The sequence below is a fragment of the Pan paniscus genome, chromosome 19 (assembly GCF_029289425.2).
Source record: "Pan paniscus chromosome 19, NHGRI_mPanPan1-v2.0_pri, whole genome shotgun sequence".
Taxonomy (NCBI): domain Eukaryota; kingdom Metazoa; phylum Chordata; class Mammalia; order Primates; family Hominidae; genus Pan; species Pan paniscus.
In genome coordinates, this window is record NC_073268.2 from 34,441,324 (window position 1) to 34,465,323 (window position 24,000).

Below are 24,000 nucleotides of genomic sequence, written 5' to 3' on the forward strand. Positions count from 1 at the left end.
ACAAAAGAAAAAAAAATAAACAAATTGGGCTTCATAAAAATTTAAAACTTTTGTGCTTCATAAAAATTTAAAACTTTTGTGCTTCAGATAACACCATCAAGAAAGTTAAAAAACAACCCACAGAATGGGAGAAAATACTTGCAAATCACATATTTGATAAAGGATTGAATATATAAAGAACAGTTATGATCCAATAATAAACAGACAACCCAATTTTAAAATGAGATCTGAATAAACATTTTTTTCCAAAGCAGATATAGTAATGACCAATAAGTTGGGAGTTTGTGACCAGCCTGGCCAGCATGGAAAAACCCTGTCTCTACTAAAAATACAAAAATTAGCTGGGCGTGGTGGCAAGCACCTGTAATCCCAGCTACTTGGAAAGCTGAGGCAGGAGAATCGTTTGAACCTGGGAGGCAGAGGTTGCAGTGAGGCAGAGGTTGCAGTGAGCCAGTTGCACCATTGCACTCCAACCTGGGCAACAGAGCGAGACTCCACCTCAAAAAAAAAAAAAAAGAAATAACCAATAAGAACAATAAGAACATGAAAAGGTGCTCAAAATCATTTTTAGCCATCAGGGAAATGCATTTCAAAAGCACAATGTGCTACCACTTCATGCCCACAAAGATGGCTATAATAAAAAACAAAACAGAGAATAAGTGTTGGCAAGGATGTGAAACAATTGCAACCCTTGTAAACCGCTGGTGGGAATGTAAAATGGTGCAACTGCAGTAGAAAACAGTCTGGCATTGTTCTAAACTTCTCTTCTCGCTTCATTTCATTAATTTGATCTTCAAATAAATATGGGACTATGTGAAAAGACCAAATCTACATTTGATTGGTGTACCTGACAGTGACGGGGAGAATGGAACCAAGCTGGAAAACACTCTTCGGGGTATTATCCAGGAAAACTTCCCCAGCCTAGCAAGGCAGGCCAACATTCAAATTCAGGAAATACAGAGAACACCACAAAGATACTCCTCGAGAAGAGCAAAGCCAAGACACATAATTGTCAGATTTACCAAGGCTGAAATGATGGAAAAAAATGCTAAGGGCAGCCAGAGAGAAAAGTCGGGTTACCCACAAAGGGAAGCCCATCATACTAACAGCAGACCTCTCAGCAGAAACCCTACAAGCCAGAAGAGTGTGGGGGCCAATATTCAACATTCTTAAAGAAAAGAATTTTCAAGCCAGAATTTCATATCCAGCCAAACTAAGCTTCATAAGTGCAGGAGAAATAAAATCCTTTACAGACAAGTAAATGCTGAGAGATTTTGTCACCACCAGGCCTGCCTTACAAGAGCTCCTGAAGGAAGCACTAAACATGGAAAGGAACAACTGGTACCAGCCACTGCAAAAACATGCCAAATTGTAAAGACCATCGAGGCTAGGAAGAAACTGCATCAACTAACAGGCAACATAACCAGCTAACATCATAATGACAGGATCAAATTCACACATAACAATATTAACCTTAAATGTAAATGGGCTAAATGCTCCAATTAAAAGACACAGACTGGCAAATTGGATAGAGTCAAGACCCATCAGTGTGCTGTACTCAGGAGACCCATCTCACGTGCAGAGACACACATGGACTCAAAATAAAGGGATGGAGGAAGATCTACCAAGCAAATGGAAAGCAAAAAAAAGCAGGGGTTGCAATCCTACTTTCTGATAAAACAGACTTTAAATCAACAAAGATCAAAAGGGACAAAGAAGGTCATTATATAATGGTAAAGGGATCAATTCAACAAGAAGAGCTAACTATCCTAAATATATATGCACTCAATACAGGAACACCCAGATTCATAAAGCAAGTCCTTAGAGACCTAAAAAGACACTTAGACTCCCACACAATAATAATGGTAGACTTTAACACCCCACTGTCAATATTAGACAGATCAACGAGACAGGTTAACAAGGACATCCAGGACTTGAACTCAGCTCTGCACTAAGCAGACCTAATAGACATCTACAGAACTCTCCACCCCAAATCAACAGAATATACATGCTTTTCAGCACCACATTGCACTTATTCCAAAATTGACCACACAGTTGGAAGTAAAGCACTCCTTAGCAAATGTTAAAGAACAGAAATCACAACAGTCTGTCTCTCAGGCCACAGTGCAATCAAATGAGAACTCAGGATTAAGAAACTCACTCAAAACCACACAACTACGTGGAAACTGAACAACCTGCTCCTGAATGACTACTGGGTACATAACGAAATGAAGGCAGAAATAAAGATGTTCTTTGAAACCAATGAGAACAAAGACACAACATGCCAGAATCTCTGGGACACACTTAAAGCAGTGTGTAGAGGGAAATTTATAGCACTAAATGCCCACAAGAGAAAGCAGGAAAGATCTAAAATCGACACCCTAACATCACAATTAAAAGAACTAGAGAAGCAAGAGCAAACAAATTCAAAAGCTAGCAGAAGGCAAGAAATAGCTAAGATCAGAGCAGAATTGAAGGAGATAGAGACACAAAAACTCTTCAAAGAAATCAACGAATCCAGGAGCTGGTTTTTTGAAAAGATCAACAAAATTGATAGACCGCTAGCAAGACTAATAAAGAAGAAAAGAGAGAAGAATCAAATAGATGCAATAAAAAATGATAAAGGGGATATCACCACTGATCCCACAGAAATACAGACTACCATCAGAGAATACTATAAACACCTCTATGCAAATAAACTAGGGAATCTAGAAGAAATGGATAAATTCCTGGACACATACACCCTCCCAAGACTAAACCAGGAAGAAGTTGAATCTCTGAATAGACCAATAACAGGCTCTGAAATTGAGGCAACAATTAATAGCTTACCAACCAAAAAAAGTCCAGGACCAGAATTCGGATTCACAGCCAAATTCTATCAGAGGTACAAAGAGGAGCTGGTACCATTCCTTCTGAAACTATTCCAATCAATAGAAAAAGAGGGAATCCTCCCTAACTCATTTTATGAGGCCAGCATCATCCTGATACCAAAGCGTGGCAGAGACACAACAAAAAAAGAGAATTTTAGACCAATATCCCTGATGAACATCGATGCAAAAATCCTGAATAAAATACTGGCAAACCGAATCCAGCAGCACATCAAAAAGCTTATCCACCAAGATCAAGTTGGCTTCATCCCTGGGATGCAAGACTGGTTCAACATACACAAATCAATAAACGTAATCCATCAGCTAAACAGAACCGAAGACAAAAACCACATGATTATGTCAATAGATGCAGAAAAGGCCTTCGACAAAATTCAACAGCCTTCGTGCTAAAAACTCTCAATAAACTAGGTATTGATGGGATGTATCTCAAAATAATAAGAGCTATTTATGACAAACCCACAGCCAATATCATACTGAATGGGCAAAAACTGGAAGCATTCCCTTTGAAAACTGGCATAAGACAGGGATGCCCTCTCTCACCACTCCTATTCAACATAGTGTTGGAAGTTCTGGCCAGGGCAATCAGGCAAGAGAAAAAAATAAAAGGTATTCTGTAGGGACCAGTCCCACAGGGTCGGTGGGTCTCTCCCCATGTGCGGAGACGAGAGAGTGTAGAAATAAAGACACAAGACAAAGAGATAAAAGAAAAGACAGCTGGGCCCGGGGGACCACTACCACCAAGTCGCGGAGACCAGTAGTGGCCCCAAATGCCAGGCTGCACTGATATTTATTGGATATAAGACAAAGGGGCAGGATAAGGAGAGTGAGCCATCTCCAGTGATAGGTAAGGCCATGTGGGTCATGTGTCCACTGGACAGGGGGCCCTTCCCTGCCTGGCAGCCGAGGCAGAGAGAGAGAGGAGACAAAGAGAGAAACAACTTACACCATTATTAGAGACTTTTAGTACTTTCACTAATTTGCTACTGCTATCTAGAAGGCAGAGCCAGGTGTACAGGATGGAACATGAAAGCAGACTAGGAGCATGACCACTGAAGCACAGCATCACAGGGAGACAGTTAGGCCTCCAGATAACTGCGGGCAAGCCTGACTAATGTCAGCCCCTTCACAAAAGGTGGAGGAGTAGAGTCTTCTCCAAACTCCCCCTGGGAAAGGGAGACTCCCTTTCCCGATCTGCTAAGTAGCAGGTGTTTTTCCTTGACACTTACGCTACTGCTAGACCACGGTCTGCCTGGCAACGGGCGTCTTCCCAGACGCTGGCGTTACCGCTAGACCAAGGAGCCCTCTGGTGGCCCTGTCTGGGCAAAACAGAAGGCTTGCACTCTTGTCTTCTGGTCACTCCTCACTATGTCCCCTCAGCTCCTATCTCTGCATGGCCTGGTTTTTCCTAGGTTATGATTATAGAGCGAGGATTATTACAATATTGGAATAAAGAATAAGTACTACTAATGATTAATTATATTCATATATAATCATATCTAAGATCTATATATGGTATAACTATTCTTGTTTTATATTTTATTATACTGGAACAGCTCGCGTCCTCGGTCTCTTGCCTTGGCACCTGGGTGGCTTGCCACCCACAGTATTCAATTAGGAAAAGAGGAAGTCAAATAGTCCCTGTTTGCAGATGACATGATTGTATATTTAGAAAACCCCATCGTCTCAGCCCAAAATCTCCTTAAGCTGATAAGCAACTTCAGCATAGTCTCAGGATACAAAAATCAATCTGCAAAAATCACAAGCATTCTGATACACCAATAACAGACAAACAGAGAGCCAAATCATGAGTGAACTCCCATTCACAATTGCTACAAAGAGAATAAAATACCTAGGAATCCAACTTACAAGGGATGTGAAGGACTTCTTCAAGGAGAACCACAAACCACTGCTCAATGAAATAAAAGAGGGCACAAACAAATGGAAGAACATTCCATGCTCATGGATAGGAAGAATCAATATCGTGAAAATAGCCATACTGCCCAAGGTAATTTATAGATTCAGTGCCATCCCCATCAAGCTACCAATAACTTTCTTCACAGAATTGGAAAAAACTACTTTAAAGTTCATATGGAATCAAAACAGAGCCCGCATTGCCAAGACAATCCTAAGCCAAAAGAACAAAGCTGGAGGCATCATGCTACCTGACTTCAAACTATACTACAAGGCTACAGTAAGCAAAACAGCATGGTACTGGTACCAAAACAGATATATAGACCAATGGAACAGAACAGAGGCCTCAGAAATAACACCACACATCCACATATCTACAGCCATCTGATCTTTGACAAACCTGAGAAAAACAAGAAATGGGGAAAGGATTCCCTATTTAATAAATGGTGTTGGGAAAACTGGCTAGCCACATGTAGAAAGCTTAAACTGAATCCCTTCCTTACAAAAATTAATTCAAGATGGATTAAAGACTTAAATGTTAGACCTAAAACCATAAAAACCCTAGAAGAAAACCTAGGCATTACCATTCAGGACATAGGCATGGGCAAGGACTTCATGAATAAAACACCAAAAGCAATGGCAACAAAAGCCAAAATAGACAAATGAGATCTAATTAAACTAAAGAGCTTCTGCACAGCCAGAGAAACTACCATCAAAGTGAACAGGTAACCTACATAATGGGAGAAAATTTTTGCAATCTACCCATCTGACAAAGGGCTAACATCCAGAATCTACAAAAATCAAACAACCGCATCAAAAAGTGGGCAAAGGATATGAACAGACACTTTTCAAAAGAAGACATTTATGCAGCCAACAGACATGAAAAAATGCTCATCATCACTGGTCATCAGAGAAATGCAAATCAAAACCATAATGAGATACCATCTCACACCAGTTAGAATGGTGATCATTAAAACGTCAGGAAACAACAGGTGCTGGAGAGGATGTGGAGAAATAGGAACGCTTTTACACTGTTGGTAGGAGTGTAAACTAGTTCAACCATTGTGGAAGACAGTGTGGCAATTCCTCAAGGATCTAGAACTAGAAATACCATTTGACCCAGTGATCCCATTACTGGGTATATACCCAAAGGATTATAAATCATGCTACTATAAAGACACATGCACACGTATGTTTATTGCGGCACTATTCACAATACCAAGGACTTGGAACCAACCCAAATATCCATCAATGATAGACTGGATTAAGAAAATGTGGCACATATATACCATGGAATACTATGCAGCCATAAAAAAAGATGAGCTCATGTCCTTTGTAGGGACATGGATGAAGCTGGAAATCATCATTCTGAGCAAACTATCACAAGGACAGAAAACCAAACACCACATGTTCTCACTCATAGGTGGGAATTGAACAATGAGAACACTTGGACATAAGACACATTACACACCGGGGCCTGTCGTGGGGTGGGGGGATGGAGGAGGGATAGCATTAGGAGAAATACCTAATGTAAATAACAAGTTAATGGGTGCAGCAAACCAACACGGCACATGTATACATATGTAACAAACCTGCACGTTGTGCACATGTACCCTAGAACTTAAAGTATAATAAAAAAAAAAAAGAAAAGAAAACAATCTGGCAGTTCCTCAAAAGGTTAAACACAAAGTTATCACATGACCCAGCAATTCCACTCCCAAGAGAACAGAAAACACATATTCATGTAAAAACTTAGGCACAAATGTTCATAGTAGTATTATTTACAGTAGCCAAAAAATGAAAACAACCGAAATGTCCACCAACTGATGAGTGGATAAATAAAAGGTAGTATGTTCATAAGAAGGAATATCATTTGGCAATAAAAAGAATGAAGTACTGATACATGCTACAACATGGAGTAACCTTGAAGACATTATGACAAGTACAAGAAGCCAAAAACAAAAGACCACATATTGTATATTCCATATATATGAAATGTTCAGAATAGACAAAGCTATGGAGACAGAAAGAGATTTGTGGCTGCCTAGGGCTGGAGGTTTGGAAGGAAATGGGGAGTGACTGCTAATGGGTATGGAGTTTCTTTTGTGGGTGAAAATGTTCTAAAATGGATTGTTTTAATGGTTGTACTCCTCTGCAAATATACTAAAGCCCATTCAATTGTACACTTTAAATGGGTATAAGGTAGGTATAGTAGGTTGGATAATGGCTCTCGAAGATGTAAAGTCCTAATCCCTGGATCTGTAAATGCTTCCTTATATGGGAAAAGAGTCTTTGCAGATGTGATTAAGGATTTTGAGATGGGGAGATTATCCTAAATTATCTAGGTAGACCCTAAAATGCAATCACATATATCCTTTTAAGAGGGAGATTTCTCAGACAGGAGAAGAAAAGGCAAGGTGACCACAAAGACAGGGACTGGTGATGCAGCCACAAGTAAAGGAATGCCAACAGCCACCAGAAGTTGGAAGAGCCAAGGAACAAATTCTTCCACAGACCCTCCTGAGAGCAGTGCAGCCCTGCCAACACCTTCATTTTGGCCCAGTGATACTGATCTTGGACTTCTGGCCTCCAGAGCTGTGAGAAAATAAATGTCTGCTGTTTTCAGCAACCAAGTTTGCAGTAATTTGCTACAGCAGCCACAGGAAATAAATGCAGTTTGTAAATTTTATCTGAATAAAGCTGCTACCAAAAAAAGTTTAAAAATCTGCACAATTATTGTAAATTTTTTACCTTTTATTTATATTTTTATATATTCTATTACAATGTGCTATAAACTCATAAAGCTTAAGAGAGTCCTATTAACTTCATTAATTTTAAATTTTAAAATAAAAAAAAAAATTTTTTTTTTTGAGATGGAGTCTTGCTCTGTCACCCAGGCTGGAGTGCAGTGGCATGATCTCAGCTTGCTGCAACCTGTCTCCTGGGTTCAAGCGATTCTCCTGCCTCAGCCTCCCAAGTAGCTGGGACTACAGGCACATGTCACTATGCCCAGCTAATTTTTGTATTTTTGGTAGAGACAGGGTTCACCATGTTGGCCAGGCTGGTCTCGAACTCTTGACCTCCAACGGTCTGCCTGCCTCGGCCTCCCAAAGTGCTGGGATTACAGGCGTGAGCCACCTCACCCAGCCTTAAAATATAAAATTTTCACATTTACAAATATAAAAAATAGTCTTGATCTCATTAAATGATTTTTAACCTTGAAATCTGCTTTTTGTTTATTTACTTGTTTATTTAATGTATCTGCTATTCCTTTAACAATTTTCTTATTTTCATCTTTTTTCATCCTTTTATATTAGATGTTTAGCTTATAAAATGCATATAGTACAGCTTTTATTTTTTTAATCAGCAAAACCCATCAATCATTAGATGGGCTATTGACTTAATAGATTAGGGGGATTGGGGAAGAGAGGAAAACATACTGCTTTATCAAATGACGCAGCTTTTCGTTTTTTTGTTTTGAGACAGGGTCTCACTCTGTTGCCCAGAGTGCAGTGGTGCAATCATGGTTCACTGCAGCCTGACTTCCCAGGCTCAAGCAATCCTCCTAGGTCTCAGCCTCCTGAGTAGCTGGGATTACAGGCGTGAGCCACCATGCCTGGCTATGTTTTTAATTTTTTGTACAGACAGGGTCCCACTATGTTGCCCGGGCTGGTCTTGAACTCCTAGGCTCAAGCGATCCTCCAGCCTTGGCCTTCCAAAATGGTGGGATAACAGGTGTGGGTCACCACTCTGGGCTAAATGATGCACCTTGATTTCAGAGATGCAAAAGGAAAACCACTCATCTTGGAATTATGGAAATATGATTGTTTGGACTTCCTGTTTAGAAGTCTCCAACCACACAGAAGAATCGGAAAAGTTACATTTTAAACTGACATGGTCAGAGAAGACCTCTGTCTCTATAAATTGGGAAGAACGAGGGGTTCATTTTTACAATATTCTCTTAATAATAGTTTGTGTAATTTTTAAAAATTTACTCCAGTGATGTTACTTGGGCAGTTTATGAGTAAAATAAGACTCTGGAATAAATTTATTCCCAACTGAACAAGAATAAGAAGTCATACTCGATTTATCTTTTCATTTCAGTCTGGCAGATTAAATTGTATTTCCCAATAAATATGAAAAGATAATGGAGGGATGACAGCTTCATCAACAGCAGACAAAGTAACAAGAAGCCACATGGAACTAGGGTTTTCTTACCACTTCTAATTTATCCACTGCTTGTCTACCCATTTCTTCCCCTAATAAATCTTGGGATGACTGAAAAAATTTTACCTAATATTGTGTATGCTATTTGCAGCCGAGTTTGCTGAAAGCAAAAACAACAACAAAAAAGACTATTTTCCATTCTTCTGGTTTTGATTTATCTTCTATCAACAGGACAATAGGTAGTGTATTAAAATATATACATTCTTGAAAAAATTCATGCTATACTCTTCTTTCTGTAAAAATCAAAATTTACATGGACACTAAAAAATCTCTCATTCAGCTGGGCGCAGTGGCTCACACCTATAATCCCAGCACTTCGGGAGGCAGAGGTGGAAGGATCACTTGAATCCAGGAATTTGAGATCAGCCCGGGCAACATAGGGAGATTAATGTCCACAAAAATAAACAAAATTAGCCAGGCAAAGTGGCATGTGCCAGGCAAAGTGGCATCCCCCCTACTTGGGAGGCTGATGTGGGAGAATAACCTGAGCCCAGGAGGTTGAGGCTGCAGTGAGCCGAAATTGTGCCAATGCACTCCAGCCTGGGTGACAGAGTGAGACTCTGTCTCAAAAAAATAAGATAAAATCTCAGTAATTCAAATTTTGTAAAATGTTCTACTTTTATTTTCCATTGGAAAGGAAGAAAATAGTAATGTAGAAAAACTTTTATTTGGAAAGTTTAATAAACATAGTGATATGCTTTGCTGGCCATTTTAGGGGGAAAAAATTAAGTTAGATTCTCACCTTCTATTACTTATCAAAACAATTTTCAAGTTAATTTTAAAAAGTAAAAAGAGCTAGAAAAAACTAGGTGAATATTTAACTGATTTGGGAAGAAGAGAACCTTCTAAGCATGGGAGCAATAAAAAAGATCTCCAAAAAAAATCTATAAATTTGTTTGCATAAAATTTTAAAATTTTTTTGTAAATTAGAAACCACCAAAATTTTAAAACAATTGAGAAACGTTGAAAAATATGTTAACAGAAAAACCAAACGCTATGAAATATTTTAAAGAAGTTTATTCTGAGATAATATAAGTGACCACAGCCTGAGGAAAACACAAACCCAAGAAGCCTTGAGTAAGTGGTCCTAAGGCAGTCGGATTACAGTTTGGTTTTATACATTTTAGGGAGGCAGAATTTACATGCAAAGACATAAGTCAATACACGGAAGGTATACATTGGTTAGGCCCCAAAAGATGGGATATCGTGAAGCAGGGGTTTGCAGGTTATAGGTGGATTCAGAGATTATTTAATTTGCAATTGTTTAAAGGAGTAAGGCTCTGTCTAAAACTTGGAGTCAGCAGAAAGGAATGTTTTAAGTTAAGATAAGGCTGTTATGTGGCAAGACTGATGGCTTACAGGCTTGACTTAACCCTTACCTGACATGGCCTTAGGTCTTGTTTGTAACTTAGTATCTTATTGCCAAAAAGAGTCTGTTTTGTCAGTTTTAGGATCTGTATTTTAACATTAACAATCGTCACTTACTGTGCCTAAACTCCAAAGGGGAGGAGATATAATGAGGCATGCCTGACCTCCCTTCTTGTCATGGCAGGGAATTCAGTTTTTAAGGTTTTTCTGGGGTTCCCTTGGCTAAGAGGGGGTCTGTTCAGTCAGCAGAAGGCTTAGGATTATATTTTTAGTTTACAAACATATGCAATTTGTGATCATAAATAATGTCTTTAATATATAATGAACATTTACAATTCCATAAGAAAAAATAAAAATCAGGTAAGATGGCCAAAGGATCTGAATGCATAATTTACGTAAGAAGAAATTTTTAAATTACATAGAATAATCTTTAATCTCACCAGAAATCTCAAAGATAAGAGTTAAAAAACAAAATGCCATCAAATTACTTTTATTTGTTTGAGACAAGGTCTTGCTCTGTCATCCAGGCTGGAGTGCAGTGGCTTGATTATAGCTCACTGCAGCCTTGAACTCCTGGGCTCATGCAATCCTGACTTGGCCTCACCAAGAGATTTCTTATACTCAATAATACCTACTGTTGGTGATAATACGGTGCCATGAGAGCCATCATGCATTGCTGAGGAGAATAAATCAGTATAACCAAGAACACAATTTGACAAATAGATACTAAAACCTCAAATATTTATTCTTTGACATATTTGTTCCATTTCTGGGACTCTAACACTGAAACTGTGTCTTAGCTCAGGCTGCAATAACAAAATACCATAGACTGGGTGACTTAAACAACAGAGATTTATTTTCTTACAGCTCTAGAGGCTGGAAAGTCCAAATCAAGGTGCCCACAGAGGCCAGGCACAGTGGCTCACACCTGTAATCCCACAACTTTGGGAGGCCGAGGTAGGCAGATCATGAGGTCAGGAGTTCGAGACCAGCCTGGCCAACGTGGTGAAACCTTGTCTCTACTAAAAATACAAAAAAAAAAAAAATTAGCCAGGAGTGGTGGCACTCTCTTGTAATCCCAGCTACTCAGGAGGCTGAGGCAGGAGAATCGCTTGAACCTGGGAGGTGGAGGTTGCAGTGAGCCAAGATTGCACCACTGCACTCCAGACTGGGTGACAGAGCAAGACTCCATCTCAAAAAAAAAAAAAAGTGCCCACAGAGTTAGTATCTGGTGAGGGTTATTGAATAAAAATTATAGAAGGCAGTTGTCTTGGACTAAGCTCCTGAACCAGGCCCAACAGACCAGACTAAAAATCAAAATGGAGTAACTCAGACTGAGGTTCCACAACACTAAACTAAAACTAAATTGTTATCTAACCTTTAGAGAGATCAGAAAATTTCGCCTCCACTGAGCATAACAAGGCACCTTGCCCCTGCCTCCAAAATGTCAATGGAGATTGAATGGGGAACTTGGATCTTTATGCCCACCTGGCAGTAGAGAGGTGGCACTCCCCTTCTTCCACCAGCATGGTATCAGAGGAAGCTTTTTAAAAGAAGATGCAAATAAGATCCCAAGTCTCATAGTGATAGATGCAGGAGAAGCTAAGGAAACCTTGCACAGGGTCTTGCCTGGGCATGCCTGCAAATGATTGGGGGACCACATGTGCATTGGGAGAATGGGGCAGAGCCACCAATAATTCACGCCTTATGCGAGGGGAGAAGCCAGGCCTCTTCGGCTCCCATGTGGTGACCTGGTATTCAGTCTGTGAAGTGAGAACCTGTTGGATGGACCCTCTTTTTCTTTGTGGAGAGCTTTCTTTTTGCCTAATAAATCCATCTTCACCCTTCAATGTGTCTGCGTGCCTCATTTCCCTAGTTGTGAGACAAGAACTTGGATTTTAGCTGAACTAAGGAGCAAAAAATCCTGCATCAATAGCATTATAACCAAAATGTCCAAGACAAAACAGAAGATCACATATTGTATGAGGAACTAGGAAAATCTCAACTTGAATGAGAAAATTTAATCAGCAGATGCCAACACTGAGATGACGCAGCTGTTGGAATTATCTGAGAAGGATTTTAAAGCAGCCACTATAAAAATAATTCAACAAGCAATTATGAACATGCTTAAAATAAATTAAAAACTTAAAAGTCTCAGCAAAGAAATAAAAGACATTAAGAAAAACGAAAATTTTGAAAAATACAACTCAGGAGGCTGAGGTGGGAGGATCACATCTCTTTTTTTTTTTTTTTTCTTTTTCTCCCCTCCCCAAAACCACATTTCTTAAAAAAACAACAACAAGGCTGGGCACAGTGGCTCACGCCTATAATCCCAGCACTTCGGGAGGCTGAAATGAGAGGATCTCTTGAGCTCAGGAGTTTCAGACTAGCCTGGGCAACATAGGGAGACCCTGTTTCTACAAAAATAAAATTTAGCCTTATATGGTGGTGCATGACTGTGGTCCCAGCTACTTGGGAGGCTAAAGTTCCCAGGATGGCTTGGGCCTGGGAGGTTGAAGCTGCAGTGAGCCGTGATCATGCCACTGCACTCCAGCCTGGGTAACAGAGCAAGACCCTGTCTGAAAAAGAACAACAACAACAAAAACTACTGAAATAAAAAGCTCAAGGTATGGGCTTAGCATCAGTGTGGAAAAGACAGAGGAAGGAATCAATGGACTTGAAGACAGAACAGTAGAATTTACCCGAACAACAGAGGAAATATCAGACCCCCCCCCAAAAAAAAGAGGAAAAAAGAAACAACAGAATCTCAGAGTCTCAGCAACATGTGGGATTATAATAAAAGATCTAACATTCATGTCTTCAGAGTTCAGAACACTAAATACAAACCAACAAGAGAAAAACAATACTTTACCTACTGAGGAAAATTAATTGGAATGAAGTGGATTTTTCATCACCAACCATGGAGATCAGAAGGAAATGAGAGAACATTTTCAAGGGCTAAAATAGAAGAACTTTCAATCAAGAATTCTATATCCAGTGAAATTATCATTCAGGAATAAAGGGAAAATAAAGACATTCTCAGACAATGTAAAACTAATAGAAGTTGTCTCATCTGTAGATCTGCTGTAAAAGAATGGCTATAGAAGAAATTCTCTAAATAGAGTGCATAAAAGAAGGAATCTTGAAACATCGGGAAGGAAGAACAATGAAAAAAGCAAAAAACACAGGTAAATACAACAGACTTTTCTTCTCATCTTGAGTTTTCTAAATGATGTTTAACAGTGGAAGCAAAGCGTAACAGTGCCTGATGTGATGGATGTATGGGAAATATTTCAGACAATGATGTTTTAAGTGGCAAAGTGGAAAATGACTTAAAGGAAGGTAAGATTTCTACATTTCCCCTGAACTGGCAAAATGTCATTACCAGTAGACCCAGTAGACCTTTGTGGTACTGAAATAGTTTTGTATCTTAATTTTGGTGGCGGTAACAGAAATCTACACATGCTAAAATAACATAATACTATACACACACATTATATCAATGTTAATTTCCTGGTTTTGATATTATACTAAAGTCATGCAAAATATAACCTTTGGGGAAACTGGATGAAGGGCATATGGGACCTCTCTGTACTATCTTTGCAACTTCTTGTAAATATATAATTATTTCAAAATAAAAAAATTTTAAAACATGTTTTAAAGAATATTTATTGACATAGAGAAATGATCAAGAGACGATATTAAGTGAAAAAAGTAGGATATTAGGCATAACCAAAGATCTATATGGAAAAACCACAAAATTAAAACTAAAAACTTGCATGTCTCACTATGAACATAATAGACACTATAAAGCACAAGGGTCAAGACTATGATGAGCTTTGAAATCAGGCTGACCTGGGTCTAGTCTAGCTCTGTCACTTATGTGCTGTGTGATCTCAAGGCAAGTGTTCAACCTTTTTAGGTCTCATTTGCAAAATGAACATAATAATAACTGAGTTTTGTGACGATTACACAAGAAAGTGCATGTAATAACCTCAGTACACAATATGGCACATAAAAAGGAGTCAAAAGTGTTAGCTATTATTATTATACAAAAAAAATATAGTGTTAACTGTGGCTTTTATTGGTGGTAAATTGTGGATTTAAAATTGTTTACTTCTTTACATTTTTATGCCTTTAAATTTCTATAATGAACTTATATTATCTTTTATGGAGACATAATTCACATATCATAAAATTAATATATTTTATAATGGTTTTTAGACATGAGGGTCTCACTATGTTGCCCAGGTTGGTCCCAAACTCCTGGTCTTAAGCAATCCTCTTGCCTCAGCCTCCCTAGTCATTGGCATAAGCCACCACATCAGGCCTACTTTTATAATGAAAAAAATAGGAAAATGTTCTAACTTGCGTACTTTTAGGGAAACTAATATAAGACAAATAGGCAAGTACCACTGAACATCAGTCCCTTGCAAAGAAATGTAAGTTATGTTTATTACTGTATTAAAGAGATAAAGCTTTGACTTTTCATGAACAATTTTAATACTATCATTTGTTCCTCTGTGTATTTTTCTTCCAGTAGCTTGTCTCATTTGTATCTGTGGAATTTTAATTTATGGAGGTGACTGAGTGATGACATGGAGAGGCTAATGCCACTGAAAGAAAATTTTTATTACTTAAGACTTCCGAGTGAAAAAAGCATGCCACACCATGCAGGGCCACAGGGGAAGCACCAGGTTTGGGTCAGGAGGCAGAACAGAAGGGAGCAAAGGGACAGCCTAAGCCAGAATCCTTACTGGAGTTTCCAGAAATGCAAGCCACGGCAGGTTAAACAGTTGAGGATTGGCTGGTTTGAATAATTCTGGCAGACTCTGAGGCACAAGGGCTATCTCTGGTTGTCTGGTACCTGGTTCTGGGTTGATTTAGAGCAGGAGAAATATTAGCTCAGTGTGTGAGAATTAGTAAGGAGATGGTTCATAGTATGGATTCTGGATCACAGGGGAGATATAAACAACTGTGGCCATTAGTTTGGCCTTGTGAGTAATGGATGACAAATAGACAAACACAGAATCTAAGAAAACACAGTTAGAACATAACTGAGGTAGAATTTGCCAAATTCTTATCTATACAATAATTTTTAAAAGAATTCCAGAAATCCCTCATACAGAACTTTGAAACTGTATATAGTGCATAATCTTCACCTTCAATCGTGCAAAGGTGTATGAAAAGAGAAACAGAAAGTTACCTTGACTCTGGAACTCATCAGAGAAAAACAAGGGGAAATGGAGAAACATGAAAAAATATATAAGTAGGCTGTGGAAGACTTAGGACTCTGGTACCATTAAATTGCTTATTTCACTTATTCCAGTACAATAGAACCATACTTTTTCATATGCAATATTATGTAGACTTTGAAACCAAACTGACTGAATACAAATTTCCCCAGTTTTACTAATTGTGAAACAGTGTGCAAGTTATTTAACCTTTCTGCATCTTGGTGTCTTCATCTGTAAAAGCGGAGGAAAGGGTTGCTGAGAGGGTTAACCAAGTTCATGTATGACACCTGGCCCATAGGAAAGTTTTTGTAAGTTTTAGACCTCATTATTGTTTGAATAACCAGATTTCACTGAAAATAAGATGCTGGTTTTTCTTGATCTTACCAGAAGGTGTCAGTGGAAGATTTTTATACTCTCACATCATGCGTGATACTGATTGAAAGAAATTGTAAAATTTCAGAGGAGTTGAAATATTTTAAAGTACATATTTTAGAATGTATAAAATAAGTTTTGTGCTTTCATTTAATACTAATTTAATGATGTGTGACAGCCACCAACAGACAATTGAAACTGACAATTGAAACAATTGACAAAATAATTCAATTCAAACATTAAATAATGTAACTCTTACTTCTGTAAATTCCATTTTGTTCAATCTTGGTTCTGTTGAGTCAGTAATATCCAGTTGTTTGCAGTGTGATCCTATTTATGGAATGAAGATTATTTGCTAGTTAGTTAGGTTGTAATATATATTTGATATTTATACTATAGTGCTTTAAAAGAACATAAAATTATTTATTAGCTAATGTCTATCCATAATTACAATAAAGTGAATTACATATAGTTGGGTAACATACCAAATACTACAAAATTATTACTTTTCCTGGCTGAGCAAGCAAACCAAATACTAAAAAAAAAGAGCCTATATTTTTAATATCTGGATTGGGATAAAGCAGAAATAAATATGCACATCAATAGTATAAAAGGCTACAAAAACATCTGTGTTGGTTTATGCTAGCAGGTCCTTAAACAAAACACTTCTGCAAGCTTTCTTTTTAAAAACTTTATTTTGTCTTTAATGTTTCTTAAATTAAATAATGCATAAAAATGTTCTTTTAGTTAACAAATTCAAATAATACAAAAATATAAGCAACAAAACATGAATATCTTCCTTTGTCTCTACCTCCCATCAGCACTCTCACTCCTTTCTGCCCCAGATGTAACCACTGTCAACAGTTTATCATCCTTCCAGCAACCTTTCTATGCATTTCTGTATGTATACAAATGTATATATATATACACATGTACCTTTTGTTTTTCTATTTATAAATATGATCATTTTGATGTGCAACTTGCTTTTTCATTTACCACTCGTAGCTTTTTTTCAAATAGGACCTGGGGCTCAGGGAAAGTTCGTAATGTGTATATAGATTGGGAGTCATCAGCTGCAGTCATGGACTTGAGTAAGAAAACCCACAGAATGTGTATAGTGTGTATAGTGACAAGAAAGCCTAAAAGGAAACTCTGGAAAACAAAATTTAAGGTGCAAGCAAAAGAAGAGTCAAGAAATAAAAACACTAAAAGGTGAACAAAAATAGAAGAAAAAAATCAAGAGAACGATATCACAAAAACCAAGAAAAAAGAGTTTCATAAATTAGAGTGATCAGTAATGATGAATGTGACCGTTAGTTCAAATACAGATTTTTAAACCTTCATTTGATATGACAATTTATGTAATCCTTATTGACCTTACAAGAGAAAAATACATAAATTGTATGAAAGCTCATGATGAAAGAACTATACACCGGCTTCCTCTCCTACTTCTAATAGTAACTCTTCCTGCCTATCATGGGTTGGCACAAGGGCATAGAAAAGATTTTTCAATCACTCTTGAATTTGGTAAGTGCTAATTATGAGATATCTGTTATTGTGGCCATAGGAAGACTACATAAATTTTCATATAAACTTATGCATTAGATGCAGACATTTCCATCCCAGACCTTCCCCCAAGCTCCAGATGATTATGCAAACCAGACGTTTCTAGCAGTAACAGTTGCTATTAAGTATACCTGTCTGTCTGTCTCTGACTGGAGTTTGAGCAACTTAAGGGTAGGAAACATGTCTTGTCAGTCCTCTTTGCATTCTCTAACTCATTACAGTATCTGGAACTAAGTGAGGGATCAATGAATATTGACCGAATGAATAGTACAGAAATAAATACTGTAGTGTAGGAGGTGAGAGGAGAAACAATCACTGTCAGTTGGAATGTTCTGGAATTTCTGTAATTTTATCAGGATCCCAAATTGAGTTCTCTTAACTCACTCCTTCTGTACCCTCATTCAAAAATAAATGAAGCTATTTCAATGATTTTTTGAAACAAGAGTAAAAGATGAGCTGACTGAAGAATTACGGTTTTTGGAAAATGTGAGAACAGGTAGAACGACAAAAGGTTATCAGTAAGGCCCAAATCATGCTTGGAGATCAGTGATCAGGAAGACGGGAAGCATATTTTATTTTTAAAAGTGACAACAGACTTCAGACAATGTATTGTTGTCAATGTAACAAAAGTAGTCAAATAATCAATTGGAAAAAAATCTACTGGATATTAATTATGTAAATCTCAGGACCCAAACTCTAGTTCCTATGGGACAAGTGAGGTTTGTTTTTTTTTTTCCACCTAATTTCATATAGGGAAATCTTTCTGAAAACAAAAGCACCAAAATCTGTGACTCTCCATAGGGGTGTTGCTGTCCTCCTTTCCTCCCAGGGAGCATGGTGGAAATTTTTGGGTGAATTTTTATTGCCACAGTGATGAGGAATAGGAGCAGAGGCAGAACACATGAAATTTTTGCACATAGACTTTCCCCCTTCTGCAGGACATTCAAGTAGATGAAAAACCTGATCATAATAATTTTGAACTTAGAACCCAACTCTATTTTACATATAAATGCAGAATATAATTTTGCTGTGGAATTTTCCAAGAATATAACTTATATGAAAATTTGAGGGAGAATTATACTTTGTTTAATTCTGGAACTTTACCAAGAGTTGTTCACCATTTCAGGACTTGTGTAATAGGGAGTAATATAAATTGTATCTGAATTCTAATACAACACACCTGTGTCAGTCTGCATTTCTGGGAATTCTATATATGTATATATTCATTTTGCCCTATTCCAAAATGTCAAAAACAAATAAAATGGTCAATTGTATATAATTTTACTTCTCTTATATCTAAAGGTACATTATAAGTAGGTAGAAATGTCTGACTATTACGTCTTCTAGCGAAGTCGTAACAAAGCATTTATATATTGAAATACAGTGCATATAATTTTCTTTGTTTCTTTTTTTTTTTTTTTTTAGAAGGAGTCTCACTCTGTCACCCAGGCTGGAGTGCAGTGGCGTCATCTTGGCTCACTGCAACCTCCGCCTCCTGGGTTCAAGTGATTCTCCTGCCTCAGCCTCCCAAGTAACTGAGATTACGGACGCCCGCCACCATGCCCGGCTAATTTTTGTATTTTAGTAGAGACAGTCTTTCACTATGTTGGCCAGGCTGGTCTCAAACTCCTGACCTCAAATGATCCGCCCATCTCGGACTCCCAAAGTGCTGGGATTACAGGCGTGAGCCACTGTGCCTGGCCTCTGAAGAAGTCTTAATCCTAGTATATATAGTAACAGAACTGGATGAGATTATCCAGGGAAATTTATGTAACATGAAAAGGGAACTCAAGAAACAACATTTGAGAAACAGAGAATGACCCCAGGAGGGTTATAGTGAAGGTGTAGGATATAAGACTGGGTAGAGTCAAGGAAATTCAAACTAAGGAATTTACGGAGGCAGTGTTCAACTCTGGTAAATCTTAGCGTGAGCCACCATGCCTGGCCAGTGCATATAATTTTCTTATGCCTTTACTTTTATTTCTCCTTTACATCACAGTTATGACATCATATCTTTCTTTTAAAATTCTATGTATGTAAGAAATATTTTCTAGGAATGTCATAGGATAATAAAAGAGTATTGCAGAGTACCGGTAATAAAACGGACACAAGACTAAAAGGATTGAGAATCACAGATTGCTTTTCTGCTTGTATACATTCTGTATCTGGACAGCATGGAAGAGCCTAATTGCCCCCGCAAGAGTTTTGAATAACATCTGTCTCATGTTGACTCTTCATCTGAATTCAGTGTCCCCCACCCAAAAAAGAAATAAAAATAAAAATATCAGAGTAATAGGCAGACTTACCAAGCTTGAAATCTGGATTTTGAAAGAATTCATGAAGAACATTCTGAATCTGCAAATCAAAAGAGGAAAAAAAGAAAGAAACCATATGCCACTCCTCAGTTACCACATATTTGTTATTTTAGACTAAAAGCCATCTATAGTCTTTCTGTTTTATTATTGGGTGATCTTTCCAACCCAAGGACAGAAATAGTAATAAGTCACATGTACTTTCTACAAGGGGGTCTTCAAAAAGTTCATGGAAAATGTGTATTATGAAAAAAATGCATGGATTTCAATTTTTTTTTGCACCAAAATAAACTTGTCGTTAACTTGTTATGTCTGAACAAGATCTAGCTTGAAGAACTAAAAAGGATAAGACATCAGTTTGAAAAGAGCCCCTATTAGAGCAACATGAATTCTGCTAAAATTGAAGCAAAAACATTAAATTTATGGTGAAGCTTGGCGGGAAGAATGGTGAAATCACTGGTGTTTTATGAAGTGTTTATGGGGACAATGCTCCAAAGAAATCAGCAGTTTACAAATGGATAATTCATTTTAAGAAAGGATGAAATGATGTTGAAGATAAAGCCCATGGTGCAGACTATCCACACCAATTTGCAAGAAAAAAATCATCTTGCTCATGCCCTTATTGAACAGGACTAAAAATTAACAGCAGAAGCAATAGCCAACACATAGACATCTCAGTTGGCTCTGCTTACACAATTCTGACTAAAAAATTAAAGTTGAAAAAATTTCCAGTCAATGAGTGCCAAAACCATTGCACCCAGATCAGACGCAGACAAGAACAGAGCTTCAAATGGAAATTTTAAACAGTGGGATGAAGATCCCGAAGCATTTCTTCCAAGAATTCTACCAGGAGAGGAAACATGGCTTTACCAGTATGATCCTGAAGACAAAGCACAATCAAAGCAATGGTTTGTTACCAAGATGTGGAATTGGTCCTGTCAAAGCAAAAGCAGACTGATCAAGAGCAAAGGTCATGGCAACAGTTTTTGGGATGCTCAAGGCATTTTGCTTATTAACTTTCTGGAAGACCAAAGAACAATAACATCTGTTTACTATAAGAGTGTTCTGAGAAACACTAGCTAAAGCTTTAGCTAAAAAATGTCTGGGAAAGCTTCACCAGAGAGTCCTTCTCCACCATAACAATGCTCTTGCTCATTCTTCTCATCAAACAAGGGCAAGCTGGGCACAGTGGCACACACCTGTAGTCCCAGCTACTCAGGAGGCTAAGGTAGAAGAACTATGAGTTTGTGCCAGCCTGGACAAAATAGCAACACCCATCTCCACTAACAAAACAAGAACAATTTTGTGAGAGTTTCAATGAGAAATCATCAGGCATCCACCTTACAGTACTGATTTAGCTCCTTCTGACTTTTTATTTTCTAATCTTAAAAAAAATCATTAAAGGACACCTGTTTTTCGTCAGTTAATAATGCAAAAAATACTGCATTGAAATGGTTAAATTCCCAGGACCCTCAGTTCTTTAGGGATGGACTAAATGGCTGGTATCATCACTTACAAGTGTCTTAAACTTGATGGAGCCTCTTTTTATTTATTTGCCATTTAAAAAGTAATGGCAAAAACCACAATTACTTCTGCACCAAGATAGTATTTGAGACAGGGTTTCACCATGTTGGCCAGGCTGGTCTTGCACTCGTGGGCACAAGCGATCCTTCTGCCTCAGCCTCCCAAAGTGCTGGGATTACAGGCCTGAGCCATGGCGCCCAGCCTGATAGAGCTTATGTTGAGATATAAAGTTTATATTTTTATTATCTTTTAATTCAATTTTTCCACAAAGTTTTTGAAGTCTCCTCTTAGAATACTTAAGGGTATATAAAGTTATTTTACACATATATTCTCAATGATTCCCAACCTTTTTGTGTGATTAGGATTGGGATGCTGACAGTGACCCCATTTTGCCCTCTCCAGGGGACACTTCTAGCAACTCTCAGACACAGCATGATGGAGCTAAGGCACTTTTGGCAAGCACTTTGGCCATCCAAAGAATCCTCTATACTTTCTCATTCTTCAATTACTAAAAACAAAATTTCCAAGTTCTTCTTAGTCCATTTTTAAAAACATTTTATTTTTTAGAGAAGTTTTAAGTGCACAGGAAAATTGAGCGGAAAGTACAAAGAGCTCCCCCACCGTGTGTGTGTGCACGTGTGATATATATATCACATATATATATACATATATATATGTTGTTGTTGTTGTTGTTTTGTTTTTAAGAGACATAGTCCCTCTCTGTTCCCCAGGCTGGAGTGCAGTGGCATGATCATGGCTCAGTGCAGCTTCGACCTCCTGGACTCAAGCAATTCTCCCACCTCAGCCACCCGAGAAGCTGGAACCACAGCCTGGATAATTTCTAAATTCGTCATAAAAGTAGGGTCTCCCTATATTGGCTAGGCTGGTCTCGAATTCCTGGCCTCAAGCAATCCTCCCACCTCGGCCTCCAAAAGTGCTGGGATTATAGGTGTGAGCCACCACACCCAACCAGATATGTCTTCTGCTAATATTTTCTCCCAGTCTGTGGCTTGTCTTCCTTGATCTATTTTTAATCATTCACTTTAAACTGAAAATATGCTTAGCATTGTATCTAATGAAAAAGTATTTCCAAATCCACATACACTTAAGAGAAAGCATTTAACTCTCAGAGTACAGTTGTTCTCTAGAGCTAAGAGATAGTCTTGCAGGTCTCACAGAAGTAGTCACACATACAAACACACACACAACAAACAAACAAATGAAATATATGTTGGTTTATAGTGATGAGTTTGGGAACCTCAGCCAGAGTCAAGATTTTAGAAATCTAGCTAGATTTTTTTTTTTTTTTTTTTTTTTTTGGTAATGCTCAAAAGAAATTGAAGGAATCAACACTCACGGACCAGACAGGTCAAGACTTACCTCAGCAATACTGAAAATTTCAAGGGAGGCTTCTAGTATGCTACTCAGTATTCTAGCAATTGCCCTTTTACCACTTACCCCACCTACCTTTCACATATACCCCCAATTTTCTTACCACTGACTTAGGAATCATTCCTTTAGGGTCTAGAATCCATTCATCGAATTGCTCCTGCAGAGCCTGTTTCCGTGTGTTGGCCACCTTGACTTTGATTTTGTCTATGCTTTCTCTTTGTTTTCTATTCTGTTTAACATTCTCCTTCATCTTGGATACTCTGCAGGATGTAGATATAGAAAACATGTTGAGTTAATACCCTTGGATTTGGTCCAGATTGGAACACAGGAATTCAGACTCTCTTTGAAAATGTTTGCCTGTCTTTTCTCCATAAAATCTTTGATTCAGGCCTGTAGTGAGCCCTTCTTCCACAAGCACTTATTGAATTTGGCATAAATCACAGAGTGCTTTCTACTATTTGACTTTTTATAGAGGTAGGCCTTATTTTACCCAACTAAATACTAGACTTAAGAAGTATTGGTAGGAATGTGAATTAGTACAACCATTGTGGAAACTGGTAGGGAGGTTCCTCAAAAAACTAAAAACAGAATTACTACATGATTCAGCAGTCTCACTTCTGGATATTTACCCAAAAGATCTGAAATCAGTTTGTCAAAGAGATGGCTGCACTTCCATGTTCACTGTGACACTATTCATAATAGCCAAGTGATAGAACCAACCTAAGTGTCCTCCAACAGACAAATGGATAGAAGAAATGTGGTTTATAATACAATGGAGGGGCCAGGCACAGTGGCTCACGCCTGTAATCCCAGCACTTTGGGAGGCCAAGGCAGGCGGATCACGAGGTCAGAAGATCAAGACCATCTTGGCTAACACGGCAAAACCCTGTCTCTACTAAAAATACAAAAATTAGCCGGGTGTGGTGGCATGCGCCTGTAGTCCCAGCTACTCGGGAGGCTGAGGCAGGAGAATGGTGTGAACCCTGGAGGTGGAGCTTGCAGTGAGCCGAGATCACGCCACTGCACTCCAGCCTGGGCGACAGAGCGAAACTCTGTCTCAAAAAATAAGTAATAAATAAATACAATGGAATACTATACAGCCTTAAAAAAGAAAGAAATTCTGTCATTTCTGACAGCGTGAATGGAATTGGAGAACATTATGCTAAGTGAAAAAAGCCAGGCACAGAAAGACAAATACCACAA

At 38.2% G+C, this 24,000-nt stretch overlaps 1 protein-coding gene across 7 annotated transcripts in view; it reads right to left on the minus strand.

Moving 5' to 3' along the window:
• EFCAB5 (EF-hand calcium binding domain 5) overlaps window positions 1-24,000 on the minus strand; it is a 185,242-nt gene that overhangs the window by 98,691 nt on the left and 62,551 nt on the right. For 6 of the 7 annotated variants that reach the window (XM_034942144.3, XM_055101352.2, XM_063599154.1 and 3 more), the window contains 3 exons: window positions 22,901-23,057; window positions 19,876-19,924; window positions 16,263-16,333 (listed from right to left, as the gene is read on the minus strand). In XM_034942144.3, coding sequence (XP_034798035.2) covers window positions 16,263-16,333; window positions 19,876-19,924; window positions 22,901-23,057 — 277 coding nt within the window. The remainder of the gene's footprint in view (window positions 1-16,262; window positions 16,334-19,875; window positions 19,925-22,900; window positions 23,058-24,000) is intronic. The other variant, XM_063599157.1, reaches the window with a different exon arrangement.